Source organism: Schistocerca serialis, chromosome 5 (genome assembly GCF_023864345.2).
Source record: "Schistocerca serialis cubense isolate TAMUIC-IGC-003099 chromosome 5, iqSchSeri2.2, whole genome shotgun sequence".
In the NCBI taxonomy this organism is placed as follows: Eukaryota; Metazoa; Arthropoda; class Insecta; order Orthoptera; family Acrididae; genus Schistocerca; species Schistocerca serialis.
Window position 1 is genome coordinate 235440716 of NC_064642.1, and position 17511 is coordinate 235458226.

A 17511-nucleotide genomic window follows, 5' to 3' on the forward strand; every position below is an offset into this window, starting at 1 on the left:
ACTGTTACAGTTTACTGGTCACAGGTGAGTGTGTGGCATGTTGTTGATCAAAACAATGATCGTGCTCCATGAAGATTTCCATTTACTGGTAATCCCGGCTATATGATTCCTCTTGCTGATGATGAACTTGAAATATAAACACATATGGTCCCTGATTATTTACACGGCGAAAGGGGCAAAGCTGGATGCAGAATTTATGGATTTTCCAATGTCGTCACAAGTTGTTTTGACCCTTGTAAAACCACTCTTGGAGCAAGATTTGTAGTTGCAAGACCAACCACACTGCTGCACTGCATCCTTGATTGCAGAAATGTGAAACTCAGATGCCTGGTAGGCTGCAGATCACCATGGCCCTAAGCATAGTCTATTACATGCACTGAGAGCAAATCGTACAAATAATAGTATTCCACATGTTACCCAACTGATAACAACGTCCCAGTCAATAGGGTTTCCCACCATGCTTCCAGACTCCTTAACAATTGAATCCCAAAAAGAATTACCAATAGCCAAAATTGTTGTTTCACTGTATTACACTGCATGCCCAGCAGAAATACAGTGCTCACTAGAAGTAGACTTCATCGGTTGCAAAAGGTAAAGGCAGCACTGATTTTTCTACTCAATATTCTTCTACAGTGCATGTGGTCTGACCTAAATACACCATACCACACTGGATAAGTATTTTACGCACTCCAACTTTCTATCATTCACTAATCCAAGAAGATCTGCAATCTTAGATGGTGGGTGCTGTAACGTTACAAAAATTGGGAAGAGCACCTTACTCATAAATGGTGGTACAAAACAAGAAGTTACTAAGGCTGAGCAGGCAATCATCATAGCTAGCTGATGGAGCATATGTCAGGACGTGGTGAGGAACTGAGTTGTCTGTGGATTTTCCCCACAGGAACTGGTTGAACTCCAGCCTCGGAACAGAGCGGAGTTCTGCAGCAGCAGCAGTTTGTTTGTACACAGGTCACATACATATTTAGTTTAGTGGTACTCTTAAGCATTTCTGACTGGAAGTGAATAATAGCCGATTGCTTATATGTTTTTAGTAGTGCTATTTGGGGAGTCCCCTACAATCAATCTTTCTCGGCCAGAAAGTCTTCACCGACCCCAAGATTCTGGGCAACTTTTCTGTAATCCTTCCCATTTCCTAAATCTCACCAGTGCTTTTCCTTCATCCCTCTTCCTTTCCCATCAACCATTTTGCCAGAAGAAGAAGCCACTGGCTACAAAAGCTCTCATATTTCCTTAACTTTTATATGTATTTTCTTCTGCCACTGCTTGGTGAGTACATTTTTTTTATCTAAATCTATATGATTACTCTGCAATTTGCAATTAAGTGCCTGGCAGAGGGTTCATCGAACCATGTTAAGTTACTTCTCAAACAACATGCGAGAAAAATGAACACTTAAATCTTTCAGTGTGAGCTGATTTCTTTTATTTTATGATGATGATGATGATGATTGGTTTGTGGGGTGCACAACTGTGCAGTCATCAGCACCTGTACAGAGTCCCAATTTTTCCATAGTCCAAATTTTACACAGTTCGATCTAGCCACTGTCACGAATGATGATGATGGTGATGAAATGATGAGAACAACACTAACACCCAGTCTCCGGGAAGAGAAAATCCCCAACCTGGCTGGGAATCAAACCCGGGACCCTGTGATCCAGAGGCAGCAACACTAGCCACTAGACAATGAGCTGCTGACATTTTGTGGCGGTGATCGTTTCTCCCTATGTAGGTGGGCACTAACAAAACATTTTCATATTCTGAAGAAAAAGTAGGTTACTGAAATTTCCTGAGAAGGTCCTGTTGCAGTGAAATACAGTCTTTGTTTTAATGGCTGCTGCCCCAATTCTATCACATTTTCAAAATCTGATAATTCTCTTTGCATATTGGTCCAAGACTGTTGCTTGATATGGTACATATTTAAATTTGACTTGAGGTAGTTTGGGATTTTAATGGCACACTACTTGTATATGACGATTTCAGAATATATGAAGAAGTTTTTTTATTGCGATCGTACTTTTATGGTTAGTGAACATCACACTTTTACTGTAAATATATGTTAGGCATCTTTTGCTTGTTATCACACCTGAATTGAACATAGTAGTCATTACACATCCAGAATTGGGAAAGTGTTAAGTTAGGCCATCAGTCTAAGAATATTTTAATATTCACCTCCCTATAGCCAGACTGTCACAAGTGTCTTACCACCCTGCATGGTATCAAGATTTAAGCTCAACATCACGACACTCACCTGAAACACTGGTAAAGTTTTGCACTGTTTTGTTGTAGTACCATTAAAAGTTCTCAAACTTGTATCCCATACCTTTCATCTTGCTGATGTGAACTGTCTTGTTTATATAAGTGAATACTTGACTTAAAAAATTGATATTTTTAACTGATGAAAATATCTTATTGGATATAGAACATTGAATATCCCAACTGCCAAACAATACAGAAATACGTGGTCAAGGGGGGGGGGGTGGATGAACAAAATGTAGTGGAAATTGCTATGAAAATTACAAGTCAGTAGGCCTCTACAGCAGTACTTCGCTTGGTCATTTATAAAAAAATAGGAATTTTATTCTAAAGCCTACAGTAACTCACCCACTGCTAGTTCTTTGTTTTGTTTCTGTCTCTTGAAGTCTAGAACGTGTTACAATTTGTGGTTTTTGTCTTCTTGACCTCTCAACTATCCGCTTAATAACTCTTCTTGCTAGCTGTTGCTTTCGATTCTTTTGATTTTGTTGCTGTTTCTGCAGCTGTCTTTGTTGCTCCACAGGTTTGGTTTTCTTCACCAGAGGTTGATCATCATCTGACGAAAAATCCGAGAGAGTGCTTGCAAATGATTTACTGGCGTTCTTCTCAGTCACTGCAAATCAGAACAGTCATATCACAACTCAAAAGCACAATTTTTACAATAGTACCTATAATTTGGAACTTTAGTATTCCTACTAAATTATTGAGTTACAATAACACAAACCTCTAATACACCGGTTTCAATTTAAAATCCAATTTCAAAACAAAAACATCACAATACATCAGGAAACAAGTCATTACACTATAACTAGATCATTGTAAACACATAATGATCTATAAACTCAATTAAAAACAAAAACATTAAATTGGTTCAACAGTGTTTGAGAGAGGAATATTATTAACATAAAGTAAAATGCTTTATGCTGTTGTGTGATGCTGTTTTACGTTACTTTAGGTGAACGGTTTCACGCAGAACAATATTATCTGTACTCACCAGGTCCTCATTCACTTCAATGGCAAATACATAAAATGTACTTAGAATTTGGGAGCTATTGCACGCAAAGAGTTACGCATTATTTAGGTGTCATTGTTGAGTTGGGTCTTTATGAAAATCAGACAAAACTGTCCAATCTTCTGGAGAAATTTCACATTTTTTCATAACACTTTCTTTAAACATGCACTGTAAGTCTGAATGACTCTACTGAGATAAACTAAGGTGTGCACACTGTACAAAATGAAATGACTCATTCTGCTGTTCACAGGGCAGCCTTTATGCGCATCTTGAAAGTTGTTTGGTGTACACGACACTAAATGATGGATATTAAAGCTTGGGAATTTTAGTGAACATCCTGTTCAAAACAAGAAGAAACAATTGGCATACAACTTGTTGTTTCTGAATAATGAACATTAAATTATTCTCCTCAGCTACTATGCAACTATTGTGGCCTCTAGATCCCACAATAAATCGTCATTGAAAACAGTCATAACTCCATCTGATATTTCCATGGTTGTCCTGTCAACACACTGACATGATGCCAGCCATAGCATCACAGTCTGCACAAAAAATAAGCTTTCATCCATGTTTATGCTTCCAGTTGACAGTGCCATGCACCACTGTAATGGAATCAACTATGGCTTTGTTTGCATTTAGTGCCCAGTATATCAGGAAAACAGCTTCTTTGGCAAATCAGAGTAGATGAAGATCTGGATGGTGTTTGTTTTGCATGGTGTACAATACACAGCTTTAAATTCATTTCAGCAAGCATTGAGTTCACACATATTATGTCTGCAGAATCATACAGCATGAAACATGTGAAGAACATCACAAAATACTGCCAATTGAAGCAATGGGATCTTTGCAACTGACATGCCATGAGAATTCATTCTGTGATTTCTAGAGAGTAAAAATGCCCATTCACAGATTAAACTTAAGCAAGAACAACTACTCATACACCTACGCCTGTGTGAGCTATTTGCCAAATTGTATCTATATGACCTCTAGGGATAGATACGTATTGGCTGGAAATATTGGTAGTTTGCGACATGTCAGTCCAATAAGTTTCCTAAGTAAGTTCTTTCTGACATGAGTGTCACTTTTCGAGTGGCTGCTAATTAAGATTTTTCAACATTTCTGTTACACTCTCTCCAGGCAACAAATCTGTGACCATTTGCGCTGTACTTGATGTTCTCTGCCTTTTGGACCTGATATGGTTTCTTCCACTTGAGCAGGATCTGAGTATGGGCCACACAAGTATTTTGTATGAACAGTCTCTTTAGAAGACAAGCTGCAATCAATGAATCGGCCTGGGATTTGTGTGGTCTACGACTGAGCTTATGTGGTCATTCCACTTCATATCTCTACAAGTATTATTATTCTCATATATTTGTATGTTGTGACTGACTATGGCAGTAACTAATTAATCCTGCAGTCAAAGGACGCTACAATTTTACTTTCCATGAAGTGCACAATTATTATTTCTCTATATTAAGAACAAGTTTCCAGTCATTACACCAGAAGGATATTTTGTGGAAGTCTAACTGGATAAACTACAGAATTAGCAGTCTCCATCGTATTTTATTAATTTTACATCGCCTCATGATTTAACTAGATATGGCAACAATTTTTAGGGTTTCATGCCTCAATCAGTAAAAACAGAACCCTTATAGGATTGCTTTGTTTTCTGTATGTCTGTCCATCTATCGGTTCGTCCAACTGTTAAGAACCCTTTTACTCAGGAACGGGTACACATGTCAAGTTCAAATTTGTCACATATGTCTATGGTCAGTTGGAGCTGCAAAAATTTTAATCTTCTAGGTCACTTCACTCAAAAGATGCAGCCATTTCTGTCTTGTATTTTGATACTCAAAAACTCACTCATCAAAAACGGACAGGGTACTTCATATTGACCAAGAACCACGAAATTTGCCAAGACACAAGGTTTCACAGTACAAATAAAGGAGAAAGTCCCAAACTTGTTAATTAGAAATTATATCTCATTCCGAAAAAAAAAAAAAAAATTTGTCATTTTTTATTCGTCTGTCTGTCTGTCCCTCTATTAAGACCCCTTTGTCTAAAGAGCAGTTTGGCATATCATGTCCAAATTTATGTCACACACTAAAGTCTATGGTCCCTTGGAGGTGGAAAAATTTTAAGCTCCTAAGTCACTCCAATCAAAAGATTCAGTCACTTGTCACATATTTTGATATTTACAAACTCAGTCATCAAAACCATTAGGTTACTTTCTGTTGACCGAATCATGAAAGTTGTAAAAATATAACACACAAAAAAATATCTTTCACCATTTGATCATACATCGCATTCATCATCTGTCAAACGCATAATAGACAAACACTACTGCATGCAAACACAAAATGTAAGCTGTACTCGTGTTTTGGTAAGCAAATAAAATAACATTTTCTTAAATCTTTTCTCTTTACATGTATAAACTGAAGTTCCCTGCTTACTTCTTTTTGTACATCCAGACTATTGTGAGGAACCATTGTAGAGATTTAGATATGGTCTTGGAATTTCCAGGATCAGTATCTTGCCAGTATCGATAATAGGCAAAAATGATTGAGATTCTTGATTCCCAGGATGTATGAACTATATATAAGGGGCGTTCAAAAGGAAACGAGCCGGAGTCTGGAATGCGCAAACCGGTGACAGGATGGTAATATCGTGGCATGTGTAACGAAGTGTGGTTCCGATCAGAGCATGGAAGTTCACAGCCTGTCACTAGAGGGCACGCGTGCATGTCACGTGACTATACAGAGCTAGCAGCAACATGCATCAATTGTTCAATGCTGCCAGTCGCATTGCAAACAGTGACATCGAGGCATCAACAGAAGAGCAAAGAGGTGTTGTTCGTTTTCTGACAGCGGGAGGAGTAGGAGGAATGGACATTCATTAACAAATGTCACAAGTGTACAGCGAACACTGCATATCCCTTGCAAGGGTCAAGGCGTGGCACAAGCGCTTCAGGGAAGAACGGGTGTCGTTAGCCGATGATGCACGGTCTGGAGCACCACACTGCATTACTGATGACATCCTACAACTGGTGGATGCACTCTTTACCCAGGACCGCCGAGTTACAGTGAAAGCCATAGCCGCCGTGGTTGGATTGAGTGTTGTAAGTGTTCACACTATCATGAAAGAACGAATGCACATATGCACAATTTGTGCCCAATGGGTGCCCCACAGTCTTCAGCTACACCAGGAAGTATGCTGAATGGGCCATTGTCTTGTTCATCTGCAGCGCTATGCTTGGGATGGAATGCTTTCCTGGCATGAGTGGTGGCTGGATATGAGTCACGGCGTCATCACTTCGAACCAGAATCAAAATGACTGTCTCCAGTGGAAGCACCCAGGGTCACCACCACCAAAAAATGCCAAGGCCATCCACTTGAGTGCAGGAAAGGTTATGTTGATGTTCTTCTTTGAGCATGATGGACCCATTCCAATTCACTTCCTGCAGCACGGGACAACACTGAATGCCCAGTGTTACTTGCAAACCTTGACCACCCTTCACCACGCAATCAAATCAAAACGACCAGGCAATATCACCTGTGGGGTCATTCTGCTCCACAACAATGCAAAGCCTCGTATGGCTAACACAGTCGCGGCACTCCTGCAGAAATTCAAATGGGAGGTTCTCGGCCACCCTCCATAAAGTCCGGACCTCTCTCCTTGTGATTAAATCATTTTTGGTCCCCTCAAAAAGGCTCTGAGGGGCAAACGATTCACCTCGGATGACAACATCCATCTGTATGTGTGGAACTGGTTAACATTGTAGCTCCAGAAATTTGTGTCACAGTGGGACAAGTGTCTCAACAGCCTGGATCAATACTTCTAACACACAGGTACTGGTTTCTGTAATTATGCCTCCGGCTCGTTTCTTTTTGAACGCTCCTTATATATACACAATTAAGTTTGTGCTGAACCCTAAGTGCGTGAGTCTACTTGCACTTGGCCAATTTTTATTCAATAAAATTTCCTCACAGTTAGCAGCATTATCAATGAAGACCCTAACATTGCAACTAATTTTACTCACTAACTCATTAATGTATAACATGAAAATCAGTGGTACTACTGCACTCTCTTAGGTTACACCAGATATTACTTCAGAATCTAAGGATGACTTTCCAATCCAGGATAAAATGCTGATAATTTCCCATCCAGTTGCAAACCTGATTAGGTCGCCAGTAGGAATATATCTGAATATTTTTCCCTTGTGCCCTATGTGTAGTTTGTTGTTTTCTGACAGTTACCTTTTTTGTCACCTTTTGGTTCAGCCGGCTTAAGGGCACGTTCGTTTATAATTCCCTGATCACTTCCCACAGGAAGCTGCCCACCACTGCGCAGTCCCCGCCGCCTCGCAAGAATCTCTCTTGATATTTCTCTTCTTCGCAGCAAGATTCTAAAAAAAAGGTACAAATGAAATACAGCCTTAAGTAGATGCATAAACCCAAGTTAGAATAAAATATTAGTGAGCTACTTACAGGGTAACAATAAATATAAATCAAATGAACCTTTGTAATTACGTTTTCATGCAATTTACCTCCTTAAAGGTGAACGCTTGATTGGTCTCAGTTTCCTAACAGCATGAATAATTTTGACGGGAGATTTCTTGACAACATGTTTTGCTGCTGAAATAATTCTTTTATTCGATTTTGTCTCTTCCATCAAAGCAGCAGATCTCGTTCGCACCATATTCTTGTCTTTAACTGAAAAGAGAATTGGGGAAAAAAGATCAAACTTTAGGCAAAATCTAAAGGAAAAAGGATTAATTTGACAGTTCAAATGGAAATATGAGAAAGATAGTTTCTGAATGCATTTGAATAAAGACTGGTAAAGATCGCACATTATGCAGTGGTTTTCCTTCATCAATCGGGCAGTGCACATCTGCAACTATACAGGGTGATTCTTAATAATGTTTAAAAACCTCCGAAGTGATGTAAAAGATGCAGAGACAAGTAACTTCATATAAGACACGTGGGAGCCACAAATGTCGGGAAATGCCCAAAAACTGGCTGACAAAAGTTTGAGCATGTGATGTCACCAGATAATGTATATAGTTGCACGTGCACGACTTTAGATCATGGGGCACAGGGTTTGAGTCTTGCACCTGGCAGGCAGTATTTTCTCACAGTGTGTAAGACAATTCTGTGTTTACATTCAGGTAAGATTTGTTATTTAATTTATTGGTTTCGCTGTCTCCAATGGTGTATTCAAAAGTAGAGTACAACAAAAACCTACTGCGTTGTTTACAAGTAAACAAGTTTACAAGTAAATGAGTATACTGTACTGCAACCAATAAGTGATCTACATTTTTTTTACTAAATTATGTCTGTAAATAAACAAAGAATGGAGGAAAGAAAAGAAAAACAAAATAAGAACAGCTTTTGGTTGGTTACAATGAGGACCATAATTCTGTAACTACTTCATTTACAACAAATCACACTGCTTGAATGCGAGTATTGCAACGCTCAATCATTCCTTCACTCACGCGCTCAAAAATACCCTCTGTATTTGGGATTTACACAGTGGCAATGGCCATGTGGGCTAGGAGATCCATTTTGGACGTTACTGGGGTGATGTAAACTAGCTCCTTCACATGACGCCAAAAGCAAAAATCTAGTGGAGCAATGTGTAGCAATGCACACTACTGGCAAGGGTAGAAATGACAGACCCAATCAGCGCAAGTGTGGCGAGGCATGTTGACTGGTGACATCATATGTTCAACATTTGTCATCCGCTTTTGGAGTATTTCCTGACATTTCCAGCCCTATGTGTTTTATAGTAAATTACTTGTCTCAGTGTCATCTACGTCACTTTGAACATTTGTAAACATTACTAAGATTCACCCTTTTTAGTGCAGGGGTACCTTGGTACATTTACATCTACATCTACATGGATACTCTGCTAATCACATTTAAGTGCCTGGCAGAGGGTTCATTGAACCACATTCACAATTCTCTATTATTCCAATCTCGTATAGTGCACGGAAAGAACGAACACCTATATCTTTCTGTACGATCTCAGAATTCCCTTATTTTATTGTGGCGATCATTCCTCCCTACGTAGGTTGGTGTCAACAAAATATTTTCGCATTCGGAGGAGAAAATTAATGTTTGGAATTTCATGAGAAGATTCAGTCGCAACAAAAAACGCCTTTCTTTTAATGATGTCCAGCCCAAATCCTGTATCATAAAAAAAAGTAGTTGTGAGATGAGAGAATGTGCTTCCCTACTTTGAGACTCATACAGCGCCATATACTTGTATCTTTCTCTTGGTGTTATAATGGCTTTGAACAGTTGCAAAAATAAACAATACCAAAGTGTGTGTGAATTCTAATGAATTATTCGATTTATTACAATAGAGGATTTGTATGGTTGGTGATGAAACAGGTTAAAAAAACCTGCAACAAATTTTCATGCCAGAGGTTCAAAACCAGGTATCATATTTAATGTATTGTGAGATGTGCCATTCGGAACCAGTGATGGGAAAAGTCAAGATCTAGAACTCTTTCTGAGATTTTATGGTCATGTATTAATGCCAACACTGTAGAGTCAATATGAGCTTGTTATTGTTGTACTTGTAGATGGAGCACCATAGTCTTCTATTATACCAAAATGTTGATCTAACACATCAATGTTAAATCATTGTCTTTGTGCTGTAAACAACACAGAAATATTTCTAAAGAATACTTAGATTTTATGGTCTTACAGCATGTTCTGGCAATAAATTTCACTGTACATTACTGTCAGTATAATTAATTTTTGTTGGGAACTTCTGCCTGATTTATGTCCTGAGAACTGTCTTGTTTCATTTCACACTACAATGTTCTGGCTACATTGTGGAGCACCACTAATTTTGCTTTAACTCTTGGCAGCAAAGGAGACAGAGGATGGTTCCAGGCAAACGGAAGCCTTTTGACAGGATTCAGTACATGCATTTCAATACTGCTCACAGAATTCACTAAGCTACAAAATTATACTCAAACACTTAAATATAAGACAATATTATGAAAACCAAACAATGGAAAATCCAGGATGGACAGCCTTCATTCCACCATCGCACCCAGTCTCTTTGCTTCTCTCCTTTTCCGCTACCCTCTCTCCCCACCTATGTGTGACTCAGCATCTCCACTATATGGTGAATCGCAACTTTCCTTTTCATAATATTATGAAAACGACAGACTGCTACTCAAATATAGAGTTACAGATAGGCATACGAAAAAGACTGCTACACATTTGAGGCTTCGGGTAAAAGGCCATCTAAAGTAGAAATCACATGCACATTCACGCATGATCCTTGTCTTTGGTTGTTGAGGCCTCAACGGCCAGAGGCTGTGTGTGTGTGTGTGTGTGTGTGTGTGTGTGTGTGTGTGTGTGCGTGAGAGAGAGAGAGAGAGAGAGAGAGAGAGAGAGAGAGAGAGAGAGGGATACAGAAGGCAGGAATATGTACAAGAAATGTCCAAGACAGTTTTTGAAAATGAAATATTTTGACCAATTTTGAAAAAATTCCATATAACAATGGAGCAGATAACTTTTTTTAGATACATAAAATAACTACGCAATATTCAGTTCAGAGTCTGTTTTTGCTTACAATATTTCCTGAGAGTGAACTCTCATGGTGAGGTGCTTTATTTGTTGTTTCTCCTATGAATTTCCTTAGTAAACTATAATTTCTGTTCTTTCATTGTATATAGTTTCTCCTGGATTTTCTTTTTTTCTTCTTTCACTAGCATCTCAGTTCATTTTTGTTAATATTGTTTGTCATCTGTCTTCTGACTGATTTGATGTGCCCTGCCACGAATTATTCTCCTGTGCCATCATCATCAGAGTACCAACTGTATGCTCTGCCCTCAATTATTTGTTGGATGTATTTCAGTCTCTGCCTTCTCCTATAATTTTTTACCATCTACAGTTCCCTGTAGTATCATGAACATTATTCCCTTATGTCTAAACACACATCCTTTCATCCTGTCTTTCTTTTTGTCAAGTGTTTCCTGTACGCTCCTTTCTTTTCTGATTCTGCTACGAACCTCCTTAGTACTTAACTTATCACTCCATTAATTTACAACATCCTTCTGGAGTACCATATCCCAGATGCTACAGTTTTCTTCTTTTTTAGTTTTCCCAAAGTCCCACTACTGTACAACATTTTGCTGCAACATACATTCTCAGAAATTTATTCCTCAAATTAAGATCACGTTAGATACTAGACGACCTTTTTGGGTAGGTATGCCTTCTTTACCTGAGCTAATCTGTTTTTTATGTTATCCTCAAACGTACATCATATTTCATTTTGGTTCCGCATTAGCAGAAGTCCTTTACTTCATCTGCTTCATGGATACCTATGTTGATGTTAAATATATTGCTAATGTCATTTCTGCCACTTGCCATCGCTTTCATCTTTCTTCAGTTTCCACTCAATCCACATTCTGTAGTCACTCCATTCAACAGGTCCTGCAATTCTTCTTCACTTTCGCTGAGGATAGTAATATTATTATCAGCAAATCTTAAACAGACGTACCCAACCTGCTATTATTGTACTTGTATTAATTTTTTTTTCTTTTCCTCTTTTTTATCTTGAATCCAGTCAGACATTAAACATTTTCTGGAACATTGTTCTAGGAAAACAGCAATCCCCTGTATATCAATAAAATTTGATAAAAACCGTCCTGATAGCATAAATATTTATGCTATCAGAACTGTTTTTAGCAAATTTTATCTAGTCATACATATTGTACATCTGTAGTGAACACCCACATCTGTCAAAATGCTAGTCAGACCAAATGCTAGTCAGACCATATTTCATACAAATCCATCATTCATATGATACTAATTACACTAATGTGTTTAGCTTTTCTGAAAACCATATTGATTAAAAATAATGAATAACTGACATCACCATAACGGATTGTAATGTTAGATTTTGAGTAAGCTACTCAAAAGTTTTGAAGTAGTGACACTTACCATTAGAAAGCTAGGAATTCATGCTGTACAGTAACATGTTTTAATTTTTCTATAACTAATTAACTTTGGATGTAATTGGTACTTAAGTTCAGACATACTGTACCCACAATTATTGTTGCCTTTGGTGCCATTGTACTTGTTTAAATCCCACATTTACTATTATAGTTTAGTTGTCCTAATTTTTCTGGACCAAATGACACACTTCATTAATCAATTAAGCCACTAATTAAGACTTTGGATAAATTATTATATTTACAAAAATGGCAACTTTACTTGTAAATGGGAAATTCACAGTGTAGATACACAGAATAGTTCTGTGTCTTTTTTTACTTTACTAAGTACTTCTTATGCAAACCAAGTCATCCTAGAAATATGTAGCTTGTCTGAATTAGTAAAACCTCACCTAGTAGTTTTATAAACAAATCTGTATGTTCCAAAGTCCAAAAACATCATTATCTCTGTTTATAAACACCCGTTGAAACCCAACCATCTTCAGCCCTGGGCTAGCTAGCACACAGCAACATCTATGTAAGGAGTACGCATACTGCAATTACTTGCTAACATCTCTGTGTTGGTATCTGCAATCTCACGTTTACCATTATAGTTTTGTTGTCCTAATTTTTCTGGACCAAATGACACACTTCATCAAAGTCAGTGCATACAAATAATTCAGTTCACAATTCATTGCAAGTATGTGCTCATTTGGATCAAGTTATGCTGTTATATACGTTTAAAAGCCTCTCCATTGTCATAGTTGGAACGATTAACATTCTCGTGTCATTTCTCCTGTTAATATGTCTTAGTGGAATATCAATGTGAACTACTTTGACTTGTGCAAGTATAAACTATGTTTACCAATTTACACTTTGTGGATATGTTTTTGTGATTTATGCCTTGTTGAATGCTTACAGTGTCATTAATAATAAATAAACTGCCCTCAATTGACTGTGTTTCTATGACCTGTGATTTATGTGATTGGGAGATTCATGGTAAGTGTTACCACTGAAACAGTTTCATAGTGTAGGGACTATCCTGGTTGTCGCGCTATGTAATCAACAGAGTTAAGAAACTGGTCATCATCCATAAAAGTCACCGGAGGTTTAAGAAATGTGTGAAAAAAGTCATTCTGGAAACAGTAGTGTTGCATTCACAATTGTTTAGCAGCATTCAAAATGCAAAGAAATTTTCAGTTACAAGACAAGGAACTTACAGAGGACAAAAAAATTACGCTCAAACCAGATTAGTACCATCACAAACCTGACTTTTAATCCCACTCTCGAACCTGCCAAGAGTCTAACTGAGGCATCCACATACAAAAGTTATCATCCTAGTCTGATTCAGAAACAGATCTCCCATGCCTCGTCTCTACAGTCACCTCCCACATACCCATTGCCCAACAACAGAGGAGCTCTCATCTTGTGACTCAGTATCACCCAGAACTGGAGCAACTGAATCACATTCTCTGGCAGGATTTCGATTGCCTCTCATCGTGCCCTGAAACGAGGAATATGCTACCTATTATCCTCCCCAGTCTCAATTCAAGTTTAACAAATGTGTGAAATAAGTGGATCTAAAAACAGTGTAGTAGAAAACATTATTATTTAACACCATTCAACACCAAAAAAAGTTTTAAGTTATGAGACAACAAACTTATGCACTACAGAAAGAAGAAGATGAGGCTCGAACCAGGTTAGTACCATCAAAACCCTTACTTTTAACCCTACTCTTGAACCTGCCAGAGGTCTCACTGAGGCCTCAACAGGTCGAAATCATTATCCCAAATTTGTTCGGAAAGAGATCTTATGCCATGTACATCTGGTTTGGCCACAGAGGAGCAATCCTCTTGTGACTCAGTAACACAAAGGACTGGAGCAACTGAATCACATTCTACTTATTGTTATGGCCTGAAATGAGGAATCTTCTACCCTCCACTCTTCCACCTCACCCACAGTGCTATTCCACCGTCCACTGAACCTACACAATATCCTTGTTCATCTCTACTCAATCCCTGCTCCAAATGTTTTGCCTCATATCCCTGCAACATAACTAGCTGCAAGACCTGTCCCATAGACCCTCCCACTACCACCAATACCAGTCCTGTGAGAAGCATCTCCTATCCCATCACAGGCGGGGCTACCTATGAAAGCAGCCATGAGCTCTACAAACTAAGCTGCAACCACTGTGCTGCTTTCTATGTGGGCATGTCAAATGACAAGTTGTCTGTCTGCATGAATGGCACTACCAAACTGAGGCCAAGGGACAGCTGGACCATCTAGTTTCTGATCACATTCAACACAATGTGCTTCACTTCAATGACTGTTCCACAGCCTGGGTCATCTGGATACTTCCTACCAATACCATCCTTTCTGAATTTTGCAGGTGGGAACTCTCCCTACAACATATCCTTCACTGCCCCAACCACCCTGGCCTCAACCTTTGTCAGTTCCTGTTCTCTACCTACCCATCACATTCCCTGCTCCCACTCCAGCACTACACACACCTTCTATTCAGCCAACATACCTACAATCTTGTACCCTTCTCTACCTGACTCCTCTCCTCTCCCTATTCCGCCCACCCCGCACACGCTCCCGACTCTGCTCCTAGCAGCCCTATCCTGTACCCACCACACCTCTGCTAGCTCTCATAGGTAGCACATCTACCTCCACCCTATCCTGTTATCTGTCCCCCCCTCCCCACCCCAACCCTCCCTTAAACCCCAAACCAGATTGCTACGCAGATGCAGACTGCAGTTGGGCCACAGCAGGTGGAGATAGTGGCCACATTTTTACAGCTCTACACCTCCTCCCTATGGCAAGTAGCAATATACCCTTTTCCTAATTTTGTTGTATATCTTTAATTTTATGTCCCTGTTTCCTGTATATTATTCCTGTCAGTAACTTGGATGCACAAACTGTTAAACTGATTGTGCAATAGTTCTTGCACTTGTCTGAGCTTGCTATCTCTGGAATTGAGTGGATGATATTTTCCAAAAGTCTGATGGTATGTCTCCAGTCGCATAGATTCTACACACAAACTTGAATCATCATATGACTGTCATCCCGCCCAATGATTCTGAAGGAATGTTATCTGTACCGTCCGCTTTATTTGATCCCAAGCCTTAAAAGGTCTGTTAAACACTGATTCTCATACTGCAGTCTCTCTGTCTTCCATATTGACTTTCATTTCTTCCTTCTATCACATCTCTGTAAAAGTCTTCTCCTTTGTAGAGGTCTTCAACATATTCTTTTCCGCCATCTGCTCTCTAACCCAAGTTTAAGAATGGAATTTCCACTGCACATTTAATGTTGGCATCCTTGCTTTCAATTTCACTATATGTTAAACATTTCGATAATGGAAAGCTAGGTTCATTCAGCAATTCTGAACAACATTACTGGGACCCTGCCGGTAGCACAGAACACAATGATTCCACTGCAACTTCTACTTTTCTCCTCCTCTTAAGGCAATAGCTATTACACTCTTTGTGCTTCTAAGGTGTTAATATTTCAATCTTATCATATACTTCTACCCTGAGCAACTTGTGGGCTGAATCCCTTAAAAATACTTTTTATCTCTATGCTTTTCACTCTTCTTCCTTTTTTTTTAAAAAAAAGAGAGAAGTCAACAAAGTATCAAAGGGCTGAAACTATTAATGGCTTCGGTGTGTGATGGTCAATGTGTATCTACCTTTCTAATTGGTACGATGTCAATTTCATGCAGCTATCTGATCTGGAAAGTCTTCCAAAATGTTTCACTGAGGAAGATCATAATGCAGTTCCTCTTTCAATCATCTCACAAATGCTGAAATGGCACATATTGACTGTGGAATAAAAAATCAACTAAAAATTCTCAATAGTGGAGGGGCAACTGGGTAAAATGAGATACCTGTGAGGTTCTAGATAGAATATTCAAAAGAACTTGTTTTTCTCCCAGCAGTAGTTTACCATACATCACTGGAGCAACGAAGGCTATCTCGCAACTGGAAACAATAATGGGTCACTCTCATTTTCAAGAAAATTTGTTGAACAGATGTGCAAATTATAGGCCTTTATTGCTGATGTCAACCTAGTGTACAATTATGGAACATGTTTTATGCTTACAAATATTAACATGTTTGAAGAATGAAAATTTCTTCTAGAAAAATCAGTAAGGATCACACACAAAGGTCATTCAAAAGCTCTCTCTGTTCATTCTTGAGATCCATAGCACTGCAGACAAAGGTGCCCGTACTGATGACATGTTCCTTGACTTTTGGAAAGCATTCGATGCAGTTCCACTCTCTCATTTCGTGAACAAAATATGAGCTTACAGAGTATGGGACAAGATTTATGTTTGGACAGAGGACTTCCTTGCAGACAGAGCTTAACATGTCATTCTCAACAGAACAAAATTAACAAATTTTGGTGGGACCCAAAGAGACCTATGGGCCACGACAATTTACAATTTAATGATCTAGTGGATAATATTGGAGGTGCCATGGGACTATTTGCAACAGTGCTGTTGTCTACAGGAAGGTAGCAAGGCTAGAAGAGTATGGCGAAATGCAGGAAGACCTGCAGATGATCGGTGATGGATGCAGGGACCAGCAGTTGACTCTGAACATAAATAAATCTTAATGTATTGCACATACACTGCCAAAGAAATCCACTGCTTGTGAAAAATCACTGGGAACAGTAACTACCATACAATATCAATGAGTAGCCAAATGGAGTAATGTAAAGTGAAATGATCACACAAAACAGATAGTAGGCCACGCAGATGCCAGGTAGAAATTCGCTGGAGGAAGCTTAAGGAAATGTAATCCACCCACGAAAGAAGTGGCTTACAAAACACTCATTCAAGCAATTCCTTAGTACCGTTCATCAGTATGGGACACTTACCACGTAGGGTTAATATAGGAGATACACTAGGTCCGTGAAGAGTTGCGCATTAATCACAAGATCATTTATTCAGCAACAGAGCATTAGAGAGATGCACAACCAACTCCAGAGGCATACGCCACAAGAGAGGCGTCATGTGTCATGGAGAGGTTTGCTACAGAAATTTGGAGAGTGTTTGTTCCAAGGAGAGTCAGGGAAAATATTACTTTCTCGCACAAACACCTTGCAAAATGATCATGATGAGAAAATTAGAGCTCATTATTGACCGTCACTGACAGCCATTCTTCCTGTGCACCATTTGTGAATGAAACAGGAAAAGGGAGGAGGGGGGGGGGGGGGAGATAATGGTACAAGAAATACTCCCCCCTCCCCAACACCATGA

General features: G+C 39.0%; 1 protein-coding gene across 1 annotated transcript in view; it reads right to left on the reverse strand.

Moving 5' to 3' along the window:
- Positions 1 to 17511, reverse strand: part of LOC126480718 (uncharacterized) — a 180692-nt gene that overhangs the window by 122930 nt on the left and 40251 nt on the right. The window contains exons 6-8 of the mRNA XM_050103973.1: positions 7830 to 7995; positions 7540 to 7688; positions 2620 to 2884 (exon numbers count right to left, since the gene is read on the reverse strand). Of these exons, the coding sequence (XP_049959930.1) occupies positions 2620 to 2884; positions 7540 to 7688; positions 7830 to 7995 (580 nt within the window). The remainder of the gene's footprint in view (positions 1 to 2619; positions 2885 to 7539; positions 7689 to 7829; positions 7996 to 17511) is intronic.